Source organism: Thunnus maccoyii, chromosome 20 (assembly GCF_910596095.1).
Source record: "Thunnus maccoyii chromosome 20, fThuMac1.1, whole genome shotgun sequence".
NCBI classification, from domain to species: Eukaryota; Metazoa; Chordata; class Actinopteri; order Scombriformes; family Scombridae; genus Thunnus; species Thunnus maccoyii.
In genome coordinates, this window is record NC_056552.1 from 23795924 (window position 1) to 23814542 (window position 18619).

Below are 18619 nucleotides of genomic sequence, written 5' to 3' on the forward strand. Positions count from 1 at the left end.
AAGTGTTTGGCAGACAATCTTACCATGTAGGAAGGGCTGATCCTAAACAAAACAGGGCCTTAAACCTGTCCCCTAAACAACAGCTAGCGAGCACTCCATGCAGAGAAATCTAACACAGGTTGAACCTTCTGCATGTTTTAACCACCTCTGCTGCAAAAGAGTAGGGGTAGGGTCAGTATTCTGACAAGACTACATGATTTCTAGATCTGCCCTTTAACCAAACATCAGAGATGGGTGACACACACTTGATACTTACTTTCACCAACACCACCCAAGCCAGGCTTCCATGTGGATATGGGCACAATAATCAGCTCACATCCTGTGTACTGGTAAATACTCTAATTCACAGAGCACTGCATTGTAGATCCTCAGTTCAACTCAACTCAACCGAGATGAATACACACAGGTGATTTTTTTTTTTTTTTTGTCACTTCCTCAGATTTAAACTGACTAATCATTTTTTAGTTTTCCCAGTGATCCCTACAAGCTAAGATTTATACAGCACTACAGGGGAATATTTCACTAGGTTTTGGCCATATTCCATTGGTATCATGGGGCAAAAACTGGGAAAATGAGGCCCACGTTGAAAATAACTGTAATTACTCTTTAACCCTGCTAATGTTTTTCAAGCTATAACTCAAAATAGCTACACTGGCATAGACCAGGCCACAGAGATTAAGGCTTAAAATAGTTCCAATGGCCTCTACAACCTAACTCTGGTAACAAAATTATCTTAAAACTTAAAAGGTTACTCAATTGCCACAGAACACCAGTCTTTTTCAAGCATTTCTCCTTTTCTTTATCAGTTGCTATGTACTGAGGCAACACACCACAAATTCCCCAACAGCCATTCATGACAGCTCCAATAATAAAAGTGTGAAAAACAGAAGTGTGAAAAACTCAAATCTATTCTTTGGTGTCAAAACAAACAGCAGGTTGTGGTTAATAAGGCGCTTTCTGATGTATCACAGTGGGTGTTTCACAGTCATTCAGCTGATATTGCACAGCCCCACACAGACTATGATCCATGACAAGAAATGACTATTTTGGTATGACGTCAGCACAGGAGGGGTAGTGTTAGTTTTCCAGCATGCAGGGGAAGCACCTGGTTGTGTGTTGGAGGCTCTACAGCAGTGATCTGACCTGCGGCTTTTCACTACAGGGATTATGCCAGGCTAAATCACCATCCAAACCTCTGCTAGAACCCCCCCACACACTCACTCACTCTTAGTTCTACAGTTTCATAATAAACACAGCTGACACTCTACCAGGAGAAGCATTAGGGAGACAAAGTGGTTCTCCATTATTTAGGGCTCGTTGCAAATTGCTTACAGTAGTTCCCCTGACTACACAAAGACATAACGACACACCGTAATTCACACTGAAGAGAAAGAATGATGCTATAATAATAATGTGAGGCCAGTATTAAAATTTTGGAAAATCAACATTTCGTCATCACCAAATTGACTTCAAATTACCAGCGAATTCAACTGGAAGAAAAAAGTCACACTTGACTCTATGTGGCAAACTGCACCAACGTATTTCCTCCATATGAGTCAGTGGGGAGCCTTCCCCAAAATGGCCCCTGACAGGCCCAGCTGCAGGGCTTCTATTACATGTTAACTGCTCGTGTTGATATTTCAACACTTATTGGGGAGTCCTGATTTGTTATGGGAATGTCATATGTAGCCCCAGAGCAACAAGAGTGTATAACTGCCCTCTGTCCAGTCGTTGAAGACTATAACCCTGTGTGTGTCACCAATTCAATGAATTAAACTGGTTTTACCAGGGGCCCCCAGCATGGCCCGGTGGTTTGACATATTGTCACTCTCTATCCCACCAGCAGCCAATGCCGTGTCTATTGAGAGACATAAGTTGTTGAGCAAGACACTGACTATCTAAATTCTCTGTTTATATGGAACTAAAACTGCAAATATCATTTTCATCATCATTTTTTAAATTAATTGATTAATTGTTTGGGTTATTAAGTCTCAGAAAATTCCCCTCACAATTTCCCAAAGCCCAACCTGACATATTCAAATTGCTTGTTTTGTCCAACCAACAGTCCAAAGCCCAAAGACCAGTCGACAACTACATAAAAACATCAAATGTTGACATTAGAGACTTTTGGGGTCATTTTTTTGCATAAAAATTACTTAAGATGATTATTCACTATCTAAACAGTTGCCCCTTTATCAATCTACTGATTTTTTTCAAGATAATATAGAATAGAGTAAAACAAATATGCTGTTGGTGCATCCAAATTGAGACATGCTATGTAAAAAAAAAAAACCTAAGTCAACATTATTAGATACTATAATGATTCAAAATTGTGATAGTAAGAAGTTAAAATACCTATCCTAAAATATCACAAGTATAATTTTCACATAGTATCTCAATTTTGATTTACAAAGTCAAATTCTGACTGATTTCAACTGAGTATCCCATAATTTTGCCTTATTGTATTTTTAGTATTCCTAACTTTGCTTGATTTTATAATATTTTTCAGCAGGAATGGGCTTCCTTAGAGATTAATAAACACATAAATGCCATCTTACAGAAGGCATTTATATTCAACAGCTAATGCAGTCCTGATACATAGTTTGGATTTAGTCATGCAGTGCAGAATGCAGGGTGTAATGTCTGTATAATGCCAAGAGGCTTTGAGAAACCTGCCACTGTTGATTCAGTAAAAAGTAGCAACCAGATGGAAGTCAGGGAGTGCGGAACTCTGCCAGTCTCCAACATTGCTACTGCACCCAAAGACATCAGCTGTATCACATAAATCTGAAGTTATTTATTGACCCAGGAAGCCATCTTTCAAGGTTTGGAATCAAGTTTCTATTTGTTTCATAGTTGTTGCTAAAAAACAGAAACTCTAGAATAATGGAAATACCTAAGTGGAATCATTTGTTCCTTGGTCCAAGGCCAATCTGTCCCCAAAATTTCATGAAAACCAAGAAAAAGAAACTAATAAGACAAAAAAACACCCTCTTTGACGTAAGTAAAAGTGGAAGTGCTCCTAAGTAACATAAAACAAAGAAAGATGGCGCACAGTAGTAAGACATTACTCCATAGAATGATGTAACAGCAATAACAGATTCAGACTTGGTCACAAAGAGCTTCTGTCTGGAAACAGTGATGACAGTTCCGAACAACACAGGTGGGCTGAGAAATCATTTTAAAGCTAGCAGGTTGAATGACTGAACCATTTCATTTAGAAGCTCTCAAACATTAAAGCATTCAAGTCTGCTTTGGACAATATCTTCCATTGAACTGCGCTGGGTGACATCATAGAGTCATCAGACAGAAACTCATGGCAACCGAGTCATTGTTTATGGCTTTCAGCTGCTACTTTAACTCGCTTTTGTTCTTAGTGCTTTCTTTTCATTTCTCCCTCATTAGGTGAACACTGATATGACTCACAGCCTTCATGATTCATGATGCTCTGGACCTGTTGGGTTATCAAAAAAAAAGAATCACAGTGTTCTTTCTCAAAAAAATTACCACAAAAGAGACACCACGCTTCTTTTTGAGAGTGAGATGAAAAGATCAATGCCACTCTCATGTCTATGTGTTAAGTACAGAGGTGGAGCCAGGAGGCTATTAGCTTAGCAGAGCATAAAGACTTGAACCATGTAGAACAGCTAGTCTGGCTGTGTCCAAAGTTGGAAAATATGCCTACTAGGACCTTTCAAGCTCACTAATTAACAAGCTGCATCTCACTGATTTAGTTTACAAGTTGTACAAAAACTCTCTTTTAAAGGGACGCTACAGAACTTTTGTGGAACAGCAGTTTAGCAAAAGTTACAGTTTAGTCTCACGTGACAATTGAGGAATAATGTGGTTAATGCTATAATGGTGGTAGAGAAGAGTGATACAATCAGAAGTGACTCAGTAATGTCAGTTTAACAGCAGGATCTGTCTAAACTTTCCTAACGTTAGCTACCATTAGCCACCATAAGCTAGTGATACAACTTCTGAGTTGAACTAAGAAATGGGAGTGTTCTACTGCTTTTGACTTTGACTAATTTTTAAGAAGACTGTGTAATTTCTTCCTTCAAAAGTTCCATAGTCTCACTTTTAAAGCAGCATTAAGTGTTGGTGTCTGAGAAACAGTTGGGTGTGATGCACCAGGCGGCAACAGGTTCTGAATGATTCATTATGCTTGGAAGAATGGATCCGTTCGTAGAACAAAGACACAATGCTGAAGATGACAACAGAGCCACATCAGAGCTCCCTTGTTAACTATGCCAGCTATACAAATCCTTGTCTAGGCGATTACTGCACATCAGCTTGAGTTGATGATCTTTTAAGATTATAAGTGAGGCAACTGCAGCAACCTGAAGGAGTGACCGTAACTTCCTTAATCTTTGTCTTGTTTTGAATAAATTACCAGAATGAGGAAATAAAGAGGGGACTTTTTGTTTCACCATCAGTCATTGTGTCATCCTACAGCCTCCTTAATACATCTCACAACCCACAGATGACACATTCAAGAAGAGCTGGGGGAAAACTCCAGTTTCAGTATTTGTTATTCAGCCTATTTGTAGAAGGAGATGAATCATTTTATTCCAGATTAACAACTGATACTGATACTGAGCCTGATACTGATACCGCAGCCCAACAGGAAAATACTTACTTACAGATATTGGGTTATCAGACGTATCAGTGTTATTTAGTGTGTATATTGGCAGATAAACAAGAAGAAATTTCAGAGCCATTAAAAGCAGCAATAAATGCTTTATTGACTGTATTTTTATTTATATTTAGCTTCAATTTTCATCTAATCTAATATTAATAATTTTCTGGAGCTTTCAATCACATTTCATTTAAGATCATTTTGTCAAAAAGGTCAAAAGTGAACTATTATGCTTAATATAGTTTTATTTTATGTGCTTTTATTAAGCATAATTTGTTAAAATCATTTATATTTCAATGACAGTTACTGTTTTAAATGTGATTGCAGTCATTACGGTCATCTTTGATAATCTGTAATCTGTGATTTGTTTTCTGTAATGTAGAACACCTTTATTCACATCATATCTTTATCACAAAATGTATAGTATTTATCTGGTTGGTATTATTCTCAAGTATCAGTATCAGATGTCTCACTGATACTGATAAACTCTTTCCTACAGTCCAGGAGTAAGATCTAAAATCAGGACTTGACTTCCTCTGACCATTTCAAATGTATATGAGGTGAAACTTGTCTGTTAACATATCAATAGAGACATAGCTGCCACTGTCTGCCTGCTAGAACAGGTAAAGCTGAGACAACCCAAAAAAACAAATCAACGAGCCACGGCTCTCTCCCCACTTCACTACTGTGTCACCTCCCTCATCTTTAATGGTTATTTTTAGGCGGTTCCGCTCCAGCGCAGAGAAGAGTGGGGAATGACAGGAGAGGTGGGTGTGTGGTGAGAATCTAGATCTCGATTTGAACCCACAACACAGGCGAGCATCCAACACGAGCTGCAGACCACAGACACTGAGAGAGAGTTTCCATCAATGTGGGCTCACATGAAAGCGTGGAGAATCGAACTGTGATAAGTGGGACTGAACATCAGATAAGCATGTTGTTGTGCCTTAATTTAGCCTAGCTTAAGGGCTGAGCCGTTATCTAGCTTTCTATCAGTGTTTTATAGAAAGTGTCCATGCACCCAGCTGAGGGACAGTGTTTTTAGAAACCATACAGCGCCTGCTCCTATTAATTCATATATTCTCTACCATCCTTTATGTTTATCGTTGCCTTTAGAGCTGCAACTAACAAGTGTTTTCGTCATTGATTCATTTGTGATCTGTTTTGACCAATCTATTAATTGTCATTCTTGACCTTGGAAATGGCAGAAACAAGCTAAACGAAAAAGTCCGCTTATCAGCCTTTTCCGGAGCTTCCAACCTACAGGAGATAAACTGGAGAGATGTCATGGAGATCCATCCACTGAGGAAGACTGTGAAATGCAGTTGATAGCTGTGGAAAAAGCTAGTAGGGCATTATCGAGTGATCTGCGGATTCTTTTCTTGATTAACTGATGAGCTATTTTGTCCATAAAATGAATTTTCATAGAAAATAATGAAAAATACCCATCTCAGTTTCCCAGAGCCCCAGGTGACGTCTGACCAACAGTCCAAAACCCCGAAATATTCCATTTACAATGATTTAAAAACAGAGAAAATCAGTAAATACTCAAACTGGAGAAGCTGAAAGAAGAAGATGTTTGTAATTATTGTTTGAAACATTAAAATGATTCATTGTTATGGAAATAGTTGCTGTTTCATTTTCTGTCAAATGACCAGAATGACTAAACGACTGCTCAACTCATTGTTTTAGCTCTACAAGCTGTAAGTGGACCTTACCTATAATAATAATCATCAGTGTAGCTCCATGAAGCAGACCGTGAGATGTGATTAAAAGCTCTAGAAAAATCTGGCATATTTGCCTGAAAATTGATTATGAAAATGGTAGTTTTCTGTCAGCTGACTTGTCTACCGCCAACTTCATCCAGAATCAATTCAATTTGATTCTATTCCTGATTCAGTTACATTACATAAATACTAATATTACATATAGCTCTCCTCAATTTATCCTGAAGGAAAAAACTCTACATTCAACAAGTGAGCAACACATTACAAGAAACTAAACTGTCAACACACTGTGGACCAAGGATTTTTTTCTTGAGCAAAAACAAAACGACTAAAACATGACACATCTATATCTTTTAGGCCAACATGTGCAAAACAGTTGAGCAAGAATAATAAATGACCAGAATCACCAACAAGGGCTACATCAATTTGCATATTTGAAAAATAAATGCTGTCCAACCAACATGAGTCACGAAACTGCAGCAGGTCCACAGACTTTAACTGTTCACATCACACATGACTCAAGACTAATGCTAATATAGCAGATATCTTACTGTATGTTACTTTTTAACTAAAGATAAGCTTTTTGTGCACATTGAAATAACTCAGTTTCCACAAAGTAGACATTTTACACATCATGCAGCTCTAACTGAACCATTTGCAACCAGTAAACACTGCATACACCTAACATGTAGCGCGCATGTACACAAGGCACAAATGCAGAGATCTGTAATTTCAAGAATCAATCATGGATCATTCAAATAAGAATCGTGATTAATTGAGAAAATAGATTTTTTTATCCAGCCCTAGTTGTGTATGAAGCAGGCAGCTGGAGTGTGTATCACACGTGCATGTGTGTTCTTGGGTGTGTGCACAATACATAAAAACATTGTTCTGTAGTGCTGCTGGCAGTCTAAAACTCCACAGGGTGTCTTTAATCACAGATCATCAATGAACTGTCACTTTACTATTTGAATCTCTGAACATATCGGAGATGGAGGCTCCAGACAGGTCAGAGGTCAACCTGCAGAACAGTAGCCCTCTAAAGATGAAGCATGTTGCTCATTAACACTTCAGCAGGGCGGATGCTTGATGAACGTGAAGCTTAAACCTTGGTGCTGTCCTTAAAGAACAGTCTCTCTCCTCCCTGCTGCCCCACCCATCAACTCCATTCCTAAACTGGTCTGAGAAGAGATAAGAGATGGTGTTCTTCAACTATCTGCTGCTACGGGTTCAGATCTTTAGGCTTTTGTTACTTGTGATCGTATTCAAATCAGTACGAGCACAGTATCAGAAGGCACAGCTCTGGTGTGACTGGGTCATAAGTCATGTTACTGTATATATCCTCTTCTCCCATTCAGAGTGAAGAAGTGATAAAAATGGCAGCATTGGTGCCATAGCTGAGAAGCTGGCAGCATGCCCATCCCCGTTGGATACAAACTGATTATGACAAACTCTCAGAATGCTGGGTGGTGTCACTGACTCAACCACAAACTCACTCTACTCCAATATCATAATCACAGAGCCAAATCCACTAAATTAAAAGAAAGAAATTCAAAAGAAAAACAAGTGGGAGATATTTTCTGAGTTGCAGCAGCAGCAGAGTGTCTGAATTCATGAGGAGGAGGGGAGGCTGGGTGGGGACGGGAGGGGTTGACCATGAGGAGGGAGAGCAGCCTGCACTGTGCATTCAGGCGCACTGAGAGGAGACCTGAGTATTTCACTGGAATGTGTGTGGAATGAGGAAGTGTGCAAGACGCTCAGCCAAGCAGCCAGATGACTGCTGGGAAGGTTAGAGTTAATCTGATAAGAGCAGCACGGGAAAACTATTCATTAGTGCATCTGTCAATGCTGTCTTTATCTTCAAGTGTGTGTGTGTGTGAGAGAGAGAGAGAGAGAGAGAGAGAGAGAGTTAGAGAGAAAGAGAGAGAATAAAATATACTTTTTTTTGTTTTTCACAAGAACAAAATTATTAAGAAGTCAATAAGTCACTTCCAATTAAAAACCAATTAAGAGTTGAATAGAGTCCAAATAATTCATGTTGAATAAAGTCCAAAAATATCAACAATTACATTTCTTCTACAACTATAAATCTTACCTCCAGGACCTGGACATAGCTTGAAGGAAACCATCCTCTGGCTCCATCCTTCTCTCCCTCCCACCAGCCTCCGGGCAGAGCCTGGACCACCTTAATAATCTCCCCGGCCTCGAAGCACAGTCCCTGCTGGTGCTGCTCTCCGCCGAACGGGTACAAACTTTTGCAGTACGATCCAGACATCGCCAGCGCAACTTGTCACACACACAGCCAGGCAGTGATGATGATGATGATGACCCCCAGCTCCTCGGAAGAAAGTCAAAAACTTTGGAGTCAAGTGTGTGTTGTCTATGTGTCCGGGATTTGAACCAGCAGCTCGCTGCGGAGCGGAGTGAAACTTGTGTGAAGTTGGTGAACAGGTTCTCAGGATCGGCCCTCAGCGCTCTGCTCCTGCAGCTCGCCTGCCAGCCTGCATGCTCGCTCTGAGGCTCCGGTCAGACCGGCGTCAAGCTGCACGCACTTACACAGACCAAGAAACCGGTTCAGTTCGCCTTCAAAATGAAAGCACAAAGCGTCACTTATTAGTAAACACATAAGCTATCTCCATGACAACCAAGCAAACTATGTGCTGAAGAAGACCGTGAGGAGTGATTGAAAAGCTCCAGAAAAAAAAACAGAAAGTGGACCTTAAGGCTTTTTTGTTTGTTTGTTTGTTTGTTTGTTTGTTTGTTTGTTTGTTTGTTGTAAAGCAAGGTAAAGAATAAACTTTAACACTCACCAACATTATAACACTTCTTCCACAAGCTGCTGCTACTACTTTTATTATTAAAGGACTATTCAGTGGTGGCAGTAACAACACTGATGGCAGCCATAGATCTAGAAGGTCTACTTTGGTAGTAGTACTGTGAGAAGTAATATAAGTGTATTTTTACTGCTACCACTCATTGTGAGCTTTCAGTTAATTTTGTGGTTTTGTTCGTTTTGCCTCGGTGTACACAAAGACACTATAAAATGATTAATATGACGAACTGATGGACACTGTTCAATAAGGGTGATTACAGCTAATTTCAGTGATATTGTATTTTCACTGTGGTATTTGATTCTTATGCATCCCTTCCTTTTCAGTTTTAATTTGAAATACATAACCGGAAGTCTTTCTATTATTGTGGCGGACTTGACACTTGGTGGGATTGTCAAAATCCACAACTCCCCTCTAGCTCCTTGATACTTTTTCATACACTCACTCACTTTTATATGATGATGATTTAAAGTGGAAACATTTGTTCATTTGATGTTTTATGGTCTGGTCTTGTTGTAGTTTTTCTTCTTTTTTTTTTCTTCTTTTTTTGGTTTATAAGTTTTTATGTTGTTTACTTTTGGGCAGTTGTATCTTTTTTCATTCCTTTCTCTTTGTGAGAGGAACGTGTTACTTTTATTGCGTATGGCAAGTCCATTACAGTAATAAATTGGTGATAGTATTGATGACTAATGATGACTATTATAAGTAAAAAAAAATAGTGGCGGTTAAATAAACCATGACAGACCAATAGCAATAACTTGTTAGTTACACAAAACAAAAAGAGTCAAATAAACAAACTATGACATTTTTAAAGCCTCTTTTGTCATTTTATGGAACAGTTGAAGTTTTGGTGGCATGTTATTATTTTCATTAAAAAATGGATCTGATCTTTCATCTCAAATGTGGAACAGTTCAATAGTTTGGCTTGAATTTGAACATGACATTTGGCCAAAGCAAACAAAGCTTGAGAGTTCCTCTTTTGTGCTGTGACACATCACTGCTTACTCTTAGTCTGCACGTATCACTTTTTTATAAGGGGGCTGTAATGAGGTTTGTGATACTGCAGATTCTTTTCACTTCCCATGTGGGATCAATAAACCCCACTAGAATGAGGCAAAATGCTGAGTCAAATAATGCTGTTTTGGATTATACCACAACTTTCACAGAGCGCCACAGTGGTTCAGTGTGTTCACTAGAAATCTTTTCTTTGTAAGAGCCGACTTTCCCAATCAATTATCAACTCATTGTCAAAACTGCTGGTTCCAGTCTCAAGAATGAACTTTCACACTCATATAAAAGACATTTCAGTTTATTCTCCTCAGATGCAACCATGCAAAATAACCCTGTGACATTTTCTTGTAAACAAACAAAGGTCATCATTCAGTGTTACTCACCAAAACATAACCAGATATCATAGAGAAATCACATAATTGACTTTAACTGAGTGCTTTTTGGTGTCTTGCTTTGTATTTAAAAGTTAATGTTAAAAATCATTATATCCAATCAATAAGAAAAACATTTTCCACAACAATATATTTGTTGATACTGAGTCTGAAACGATAAAGTCGTGTTCACACTTTTTGTCTGCAATCAATGGGCATTTCATTTATATAGATCAAACGATGCAGATTCAATGAACTCTCAGATTCCTTTCAGTGATGTTTTTGTGAAAGAAAAAGAAATACAAGGTAAGCCATGATGAATAATAATAATCATTTTGTTTAGTTTTGACTTTTTGTTGACAAGAAGCATCAGAATGATGCAGATGATGGTGAACTGTACATTCCACACACTGTCAACCCCAGGGACAAGTTCAGATTCTCCGTCTTTTCTTTCTGAACGATCAGCTTTCAAAACCATCTAAAAGCACTTTTTCTTTCACTCAAACCGTGGCAACTATCTCTTTGTACCAGGTAAGTAAAGTCTCAGTCTTCATTGCTTCTTTTGAACCTTTTCTTCATCAGAAACTCAAACCTGTAAAAAGGTTTTTTTGTTACAGTTTGGCATATACTGGTGACTTTTTTCCATTAATGTTGTTCAGTTTGACCAAACTGTATTTGGTTTAGTGCTACACACCAATATCAAATAAATCAAAGCTGTTTATTATTTATTCAAAAAGTACTTCTGCAATCAGCATGAAACTGAAGAACAGTTCAGAATGGTTGTTCAAATGATGCATTTCCATCAAACCATCGCTAACGGCAACGTCCATCCCAAGTCTAGGTTATTCTTGTTTTCCATAATCCACTCTCTTTAAAATACCAATATAGTCTATTAAAATGTGTATCATGATTTTATGGTAGACACTTTCTCCTTTAATGGAATATCTTATAGAGTATTTTCTGCTTTTCTTCAGGAGTTTGACCTCTGTTCAACATGGACACTGACTTCATTCTGAAGCAAGTTCAACACATGGGACTGCCCTTATTCTCAGTGAGAGAGCAAAATCACTACAGAGCAGAGGTCAGTCTTGTAAATGTGAATGTAAAGGTGTATTGTTCCTATTGAGGTATCATATGAATAACATATATGGTGTCTCTGTCTTGCAGAAGATGCTCATGAGGCAGTTTATGCTCCTGAAGCAACAGTGTCAAGTTCCTATTTATCTATCTGTGAAGGAAATGAAGAGCTGGCTAATGGCTGGAAGAAGCTTCCTGGATGAGTGAGTCCAAACTGGTCTTTGAAGAGATATGTCAGATTAAAGGTCACTGCAAAAGGTAGACAACATGGGTAACTAACTAAGTCTTTTCTCATTAAGGTTTCAGGAAATAGCAGAAGGGACAGAGGCAAGAAAGCTCCTCATGGCAGAGCTGGTAAATACAACACTGACTACAGAGAGATACAGTATGTAAAACTACAGTTAAAGTGAACTATGTAACTTTTATGAAACAGCGGCCGCTGTGGCAGCAAGTGGCAATTACAGGATCATATTAAATACTAAAAAGTAGTGTAACAACAACATGAGCAAAAAGTCATTAAGTCAGCAAAACTGTGTCAATAATGTTGCTTATCCAGATTAATATTAGCTAACATAAACTACAGAATAGATGTGCTATGACCTCTGCAAAAGTTACATAGTCTGACTTTTAAGCCATACTGTATGCGTAGAATGTTGATGTGATTACAGCATTTTAAAAATGATTTTTGTTTTTGTTTGTAGAAAAATGAGCTAATCCCCCCAGTATTTACATGCATTGTTGTCAGTGTCATTTCTGATATTACCACCGGAGGCACCAAAGCTGTAAATCTTCGAATCCTACATATAGGGCCTTTAAATATATAATTTCATATACTATCAATTACATGTCATTCCTTTATTTTACATTTCCTATTTTGTCTTATAATATCCAAGAGCTATGTAGCTGTAAATTAGTAGGAAGGTTCCCAGAAAGGACTCGTAATTTGGTACAAATTATGGGAAAATGGAGGAACTGTTTGATTGGTACACTTCCAACAAATAAATTCCAATGGTAACATAACATAAAGAGTCTTATAGTCAATGAACATAGCTGAACATACAAAAATGTCAGATTTGTCTGACAGTAATGTAATGCTTTATAGATCCGTTATACACCATTAATAAGAACTTTTGCGTTTACCGTGTTGCACCTGTAACCACACCCAACAGTGATGTCACGGTGTACGGACACTAAATTGACCATTAATAAAGCCATTAGTTACAACTTGTTATATAAGGCATTTCTTTGGTACATTTTCTCCTGATATTAATGCAAAATGACATAGTTATTTACGGGAGACCTCAGAAATGATTAGGAAATGACAAACATGTAACATAAAGTGTTATCTGTTGATATGTACAGGCCTGGACCTCAGCAAGACGCCTATGTTTAAATCAGATGGAGCAAGAGCTCCTGGAGGAACTTGAAGAGGAGAAACGTCTTTCACTGCTGCTCAGGAGGAGGGTAAGGACAAAACCTTTTCTGATTTACACTTTTAACATTCTGCAGTCACTCACTCTTCCGTCTTTCTCTCCCTGTCACATGAAGGTCACATTGGAGGGCCTTCAAATGTTCCTTTCTATCTTCTTACCAAAAGCGGAGAAGGATGTACAGACCTTCCTCCGGCACCTGTCCAACAAGCTGCTGATTTCTTTTACTGGCTGTCACTCCAGCAGGCGTTCCAAACTAGCTCTGTTCACCAAGCTCCAGCGTACCACTGCGCCTCTGGTGTCAGTGGTGATGGAAACTGCTCTGAGGTTCCTCCTGGACAAGCCAGAGCCACTTGCTGAGGTCAAGCCTTCCCAGACTTGGGATCCCACTGTGAGCATGGACTCCAATTTGGCCTCTACTCTGGGAAACAGGGCTGAGGCCGCCAGTGCTGAGATTGGCAAACAGCTGGCTGACACGACAGCTTCTTGCTTCTGCCTGGTTACATCTTTCACTAAAGCTCATCTCCTGCATATCTGTACACCAGTGGCCCGGAACATGGTCAAAGCCATTTACAAAAGATTTGATGACCTCTCCAAATCCTTCCACCTGCTGGACTTTGATGAAAGCTTCGTCACTGCTGGAGAGAGCATCGTCTGTGCTGTCCAGGACATGGACGACAGAGTGCGAGCTGCTGCGTACAGCTGGGCTCTGCATCAGCTGGTTTCTGTGAGGAACACTGTGGTAACTAGTTATTTGAATACAACATAATCAAACTATATCTGTGCTACAGTAAGATTTTTTGTTCATGTCTTTAATTTGAGATTTATAAATGATCTTTCCAGACTCCAGAGGTGTGCAGTGTGGCTGCTGCAGAGAGGACTGGTAAGTTGTGGATAAATTATCTAATTTCACATAACTAGACTCACATAATACTTATTCTGGTACTTGTGTTTTCTCTTCTACAGATCAAAATGAGGACAAAGAGAAGAAGCAGGGAGTGCGAGCCTTCTTCAGTCGAATGTGGAAAAAGATCATTCATGTATCCACTGAGGAGTGAATCACACCAGCTGCTCTCTCTACAGTATATTCTCAATACCATAAATCATACTTATTTGATAAATTATGTGTCTTTTTGTGTATTTACTATTTAATTCTCACAAAAATTATGTTAAATATACGTTAGAAAAGAGACAGACAATCATATGTAAATCTAAAAGCACTGAAATTTTCTGTAATAATTCAAATGACCTCAGTTATGGAACTACTAGTTTGACAGAATACTCTTGACTCTAGTACCAGCTTTTTCTGTAGCTTTCAACTGTATTTTACTGCCTCCATTAGCAGATGTAGTTTGCCAGAGTATTATCATCAGGATGAAGGAAAAACGTGTCATTTCTAAAACTGAATAACCACTCAGACAAAGCAGGTAACTACCCCAGGGCCTCAGATCCTCAAGGGCTGCGAAGGCTCTAGCTTAAGTTAAAACTTGTTTTTATTATTTCAGTTCTGATTGTGCTCTAATCAATATTTTCATATTACTAACTGAACAAATGACTATGTGTAATGTGAATGGGGTCACTGGTTGTAACCTCCACAGATAATTTTAACATCTTTCAGCTCATTTGTTTTGTTTTACGCCCGTAACTTTACTGTTTTTGCTCAGTCTCACAGCTCTCATCAGCATTGTCCCCAGCAGCTGCAGCACAGAGCTGTTTTGAGAAGAAAAAGCTCAGATAATAAACCCACCTGCCAACATCAAACAGCAGAAAGGCAATGTTAGCAATTAAGTGGTGAACATAGTGGAGAATTTAGCTGCTAAAGAGCCAGATATTTTTTATCAGGAGTTGGCATAGACTAAAACAGGAGAGTGAATATTGGACTTAAGTTGGCCAGAAACATGACACCAAATGAATGCTAATGTTACTCCGTGACTGCTGAGGGAGCTTAGCCAGAGGAAGGAGATGAGATGCAGATTCAGAGACTTGTTCAATGATTAAAAAAAGAGACTTATTCCAACCAGTGTAACCAAAAACAAGTGTCTCAGAAATGAAATGAAAATAAGCAAATCAAATTCATCTTAACTGGATTAACTCAGGAAAACACAACTCAAAAAACTTAGGCATGATCATGTGCACATAGCTACACAGACATCCGCTGGTTTCTGCTCTCTCTCAAACCAACAATTCTCCCCTTAAATAGGCCCTCCAATCTATCTAGGCAGAACCATATTTCTCTCAGGGGGCTTCTTTTTCCTTATACCAACAGCTGGCATATGACAATGCTGCTTATATCAGTTAACGTTGTTTACACACACATCATCCACAGTGTAGTCCTGACCATAGGCCAAAATAAGTACAACATAAATACAAAAAACAAACATTTCACTCAATACAGTAAATCCCCCCATACTTGGTCCAACCCATGACATCACTGGTGATGTCAGCAAGAGCTGAAAAGCAGGAAGTCATTGGGTGACTCCCCCTTTGTCTCCTGGAAGCATGGTAGGTATTGTAGCATAACAAGTTAATCTATAACTCAAAAGACTCACAATTTAAATCAATAAACAATAACCAAACTTCAATAATACTTGTCTGTCTTGATTAAACCAGAAATGCAGATGTAAATTTAACAAAACAAAGCTAGAAACAGACAAATCCTGGGATAGTATGTGAAAGCAATGCTACAAATAGATGTTAAATTGGCTAAACAAACAAATGAGAAGTACGGAAAGAAAGAAATCCAAGTGTAACAGGGACAAATGGTGTAGTCTCTATGGGCAGAAATATGTGTCACTAGAAACTAAATTTGAATCATTCATATTTGAATGACTCGACTTGAATAATTGCATTAAAAACTGAATTTGAATCACATAATTTGAATTTGTATTGTTTAACTTAAATAGCTGCATTGAAATGAGTCTGAATAGCATAATTTGAAATTGAATGTATTAGTTTGGAAATGAATTCCAATAAACTCAGAACCGAATCTTATGAAACTGAATTCAGTTGCACTCTGTATATTTCCACATTCACTTCTTACAGTTCAAATTCAGTTTACTGAGACACACATCCGGTCATTGAGGAAGAGCAGTCACATGCAGGTTCACAGGACTACTTTTCCGGTACTGTAATGATTATTTCCTCTCAACGATATCAATGACTAATGGGACCTCGATATTTTGAAAGCCTAAAATGTTTTCTCTATTGTACATAAAAACTGTACTTTTATGTCTTGCATTTTTCAAAGCTGTGAGTTTGTTTTCCGACTGGGAGGAACTCTGAATGATAAAGATACTTTATTGAAAACAGTCATATTTCTATTTGATTTGTTATCTTGCATCATAAATGGGGTTTGGATTGATTGTAAATGAATAGAATGCACTCTAAACAGTAATGGTAGTGGTGACACTATACATATACAGGAGAGAAATTAAATATGAGCTGCATGTAAGTGACTGAATGTCTCTAAAAGTATTGTTGTGATAGCCTCTTCTGTCACTTTGGTATCTTGATGTCTTTGATTATGAAGACTCTTTGTCACAGAGGCTGATTATCTCTTTATGCCTCCATAGGATAACATAGAACACAGATCAAATTTCACCCACTCTTCCTCCATCCATGCTTCTTCTCTTGTTAAACGGAGCCCTCTAGCTGCTGTTACTGTAGCATTACAGATGGGAAGAACTATGGGACAGTGAGAAATATATAGAAATATGAGTTCTATTTAACTATATTTTTTGTGAGTAAAAGTAACCTGATTGTCAGAGAAGTAGAAAATGTGAAAGGTCTTTGTATGCTTTGTATGAGCCTAAAATAGATATGAAATACATACAGACCACATCACTTAATTTCATTGTCACATATGAGAATCTTTACAGCAAGGGTCGGCTACTGCAGGCGTTACTGTCGTAGATCATCGCTCATAACGCTCTTAAAGGCTATACGATAGCCTGGCCTTCACAGCTGTGTCCTCCATCCTGTCAAACTGGGGAAGGTGGGGGGTGGGGTGGGGTGTCATAGCACACATTTCTATCCTTCACTCATACAATGTTGGAGATATAGATAGATTCCATATACTGATGGCACACTGCAGCATAGTTTACATGTTCTGATCACTCCGACACAAAAGCTGTCATAAACTTGAAGGTTCATTCATGACCTTGGAAACACCACTTGACAAAACAATCTCTACACAAGGCTCACTTATTTATTTATTTATGGTTTATTTGATAGGGACAGATACAGTGTACATAGACAAAACTAAGGTAAACTGAGTACAGCAAGATACAGTAAAACACACATTTAGTAGTGATAGTGACATAGCTACAGAAAACTAGACATGAGTACAGGTTTGTTGCTGAATTAACCAGGATTTGGTAATTCATTTTTTATTCATTTGTTCCAGACCTTTTGACCATATCACAGATCAGCGACACATCTATAGTTCCATTTCAACTCGATCTGCTGCTGAAGACTGTGTGACATGGTTGAAAGCTCCAAAACAAACGGACCTCGAGCAGAACATGGTCCACTTATTATTTTTTTCAGAGATTTCAACTGCATCTCTTGCTCTTTCTCAGCGGATGGAGCTGGCTCAGTTGTCATAGAGACGACTGTGGTGTCATCATGTGTTGAACACTGGTCATATGATACTAGGTGGTTGTATATGTCTGTCTCTGTTCAAACATAGACTCTGATGTGAATGTCCTCTGATGTTTTTCTGGTCCATCCACTGACTCCTGGTCGATGACCTTTGACCTCTTCTCAGTAAAGTGGTTTTGTTAACAGATGATATTGTTCGTTTCCAGTGTTCATTCAGTCTCCAGGGTCCTTGCCATTATATTGCAGCTGAAAGCTCCAGAAATTGGTAGTATGTGGACCTTGAGTTCATAACTAATGTTATTGAGGTAAAGAGTGAATGTTCACACTCTTTTGCACTTTTGTCTTTCTTGAAATGTAATTGCAACAAAAGATCTAGTAGCAGTATTAGTAACACTTTCATTTTTATGGCATGACTCACTTGACTTTTGTTTGTAGTACATCTAACAAAAAAAATTACCAAACCTTTTTTCTGAACATCCCTCCACATACACATACAGTATCCTTTAATGTTAGTTACTGTACATAACAAGCTGTTTTATAATCAGATGTTTCTGCTCAGGACTATATTTAATATTTTTATTTGATGTCCTACTGCTGTCTTTATTAGCAGCTGAGAGGCTGCTTATTTAGAGTTATTTTAGTTTTGCATTGTTGTATGTTATCTTGTTTTGGAGACATAACTTTGCGCCACCCTGATTATTTTGTCATATTTGACTATAGATAGATTAAATTGCATATTATTCTGTAGTTGTGGAGATACATTATCAGCTGTGATAATGCATAAAAAATTGTATATTAGCACATGGTTGACTCAGCGGAAGCTATAAGATGCCCTGTAGATCAATGCAACTCATTCATTGTATATATATATATATATATATATATATATATATATATATATATATATATATGGATGAATGGGAAAACT

General features: G+C 38.2%; 2 protein-coding genes across 3 annotated transcripts in view; one reads left to right on the top strand and one right to left on the bottom strand.

The window, feature by feature from the left end:
• LOC121886467 (growth arrest-specific protein 7-like) overlaps window positions 1-8990 on the bottom strand; it is a 67732-nt gene extending 58742 nt beyond the window's left edge. The window contains exon 1 of the mRNA XM_042396455.1: window positions 8465-8990. Coding sequence (XP_042252389.1) covers window positions 8465-8644 — 180 coding nt within the window. The 5' untranslated portion in view covers window positions 8645-8990. The remainder of the gene's footprint in view (window positions 1-8464) is intronic.
• Window positions 8991-10953: 1963 nt separating this feature from the next.
• LOC121887216 lies at window positions 10954-14210 on the top strand. Of its 2 annotated transcripts, none has more exons than XM_042397863.1 (8): window positions 10954-11113; window positions 11557-11663; window positions 11750-11862; window positions 11959-12013; window positions 13022-13123; window positions 13208-13831; window positions 13933-13972; window positions 14056-14210. In XM_042397863.1, exons 2-8 carry the CDS (start codon window positions 11577-11579, stop codon window positions 14145-14147), a joined length of 1113 nt encoding a protein of 370 aa, XP_042253797.1. In that variant the 5' UTR covers window positions 10954-11113; window positions 11557-11576; the 3' UTR covers window positions 14148-14210. The 2 variants fall into 2 exon arrangements, with proteins under 2 accessions (XP_042253797.1, XP_042253798.1); XM_042397864.1 differs by having other exon boundaries at window positions 13208-13816.
• The last annotated feature ends 4409 nt before the right edge of the window (window positions 14211-18619 follow it).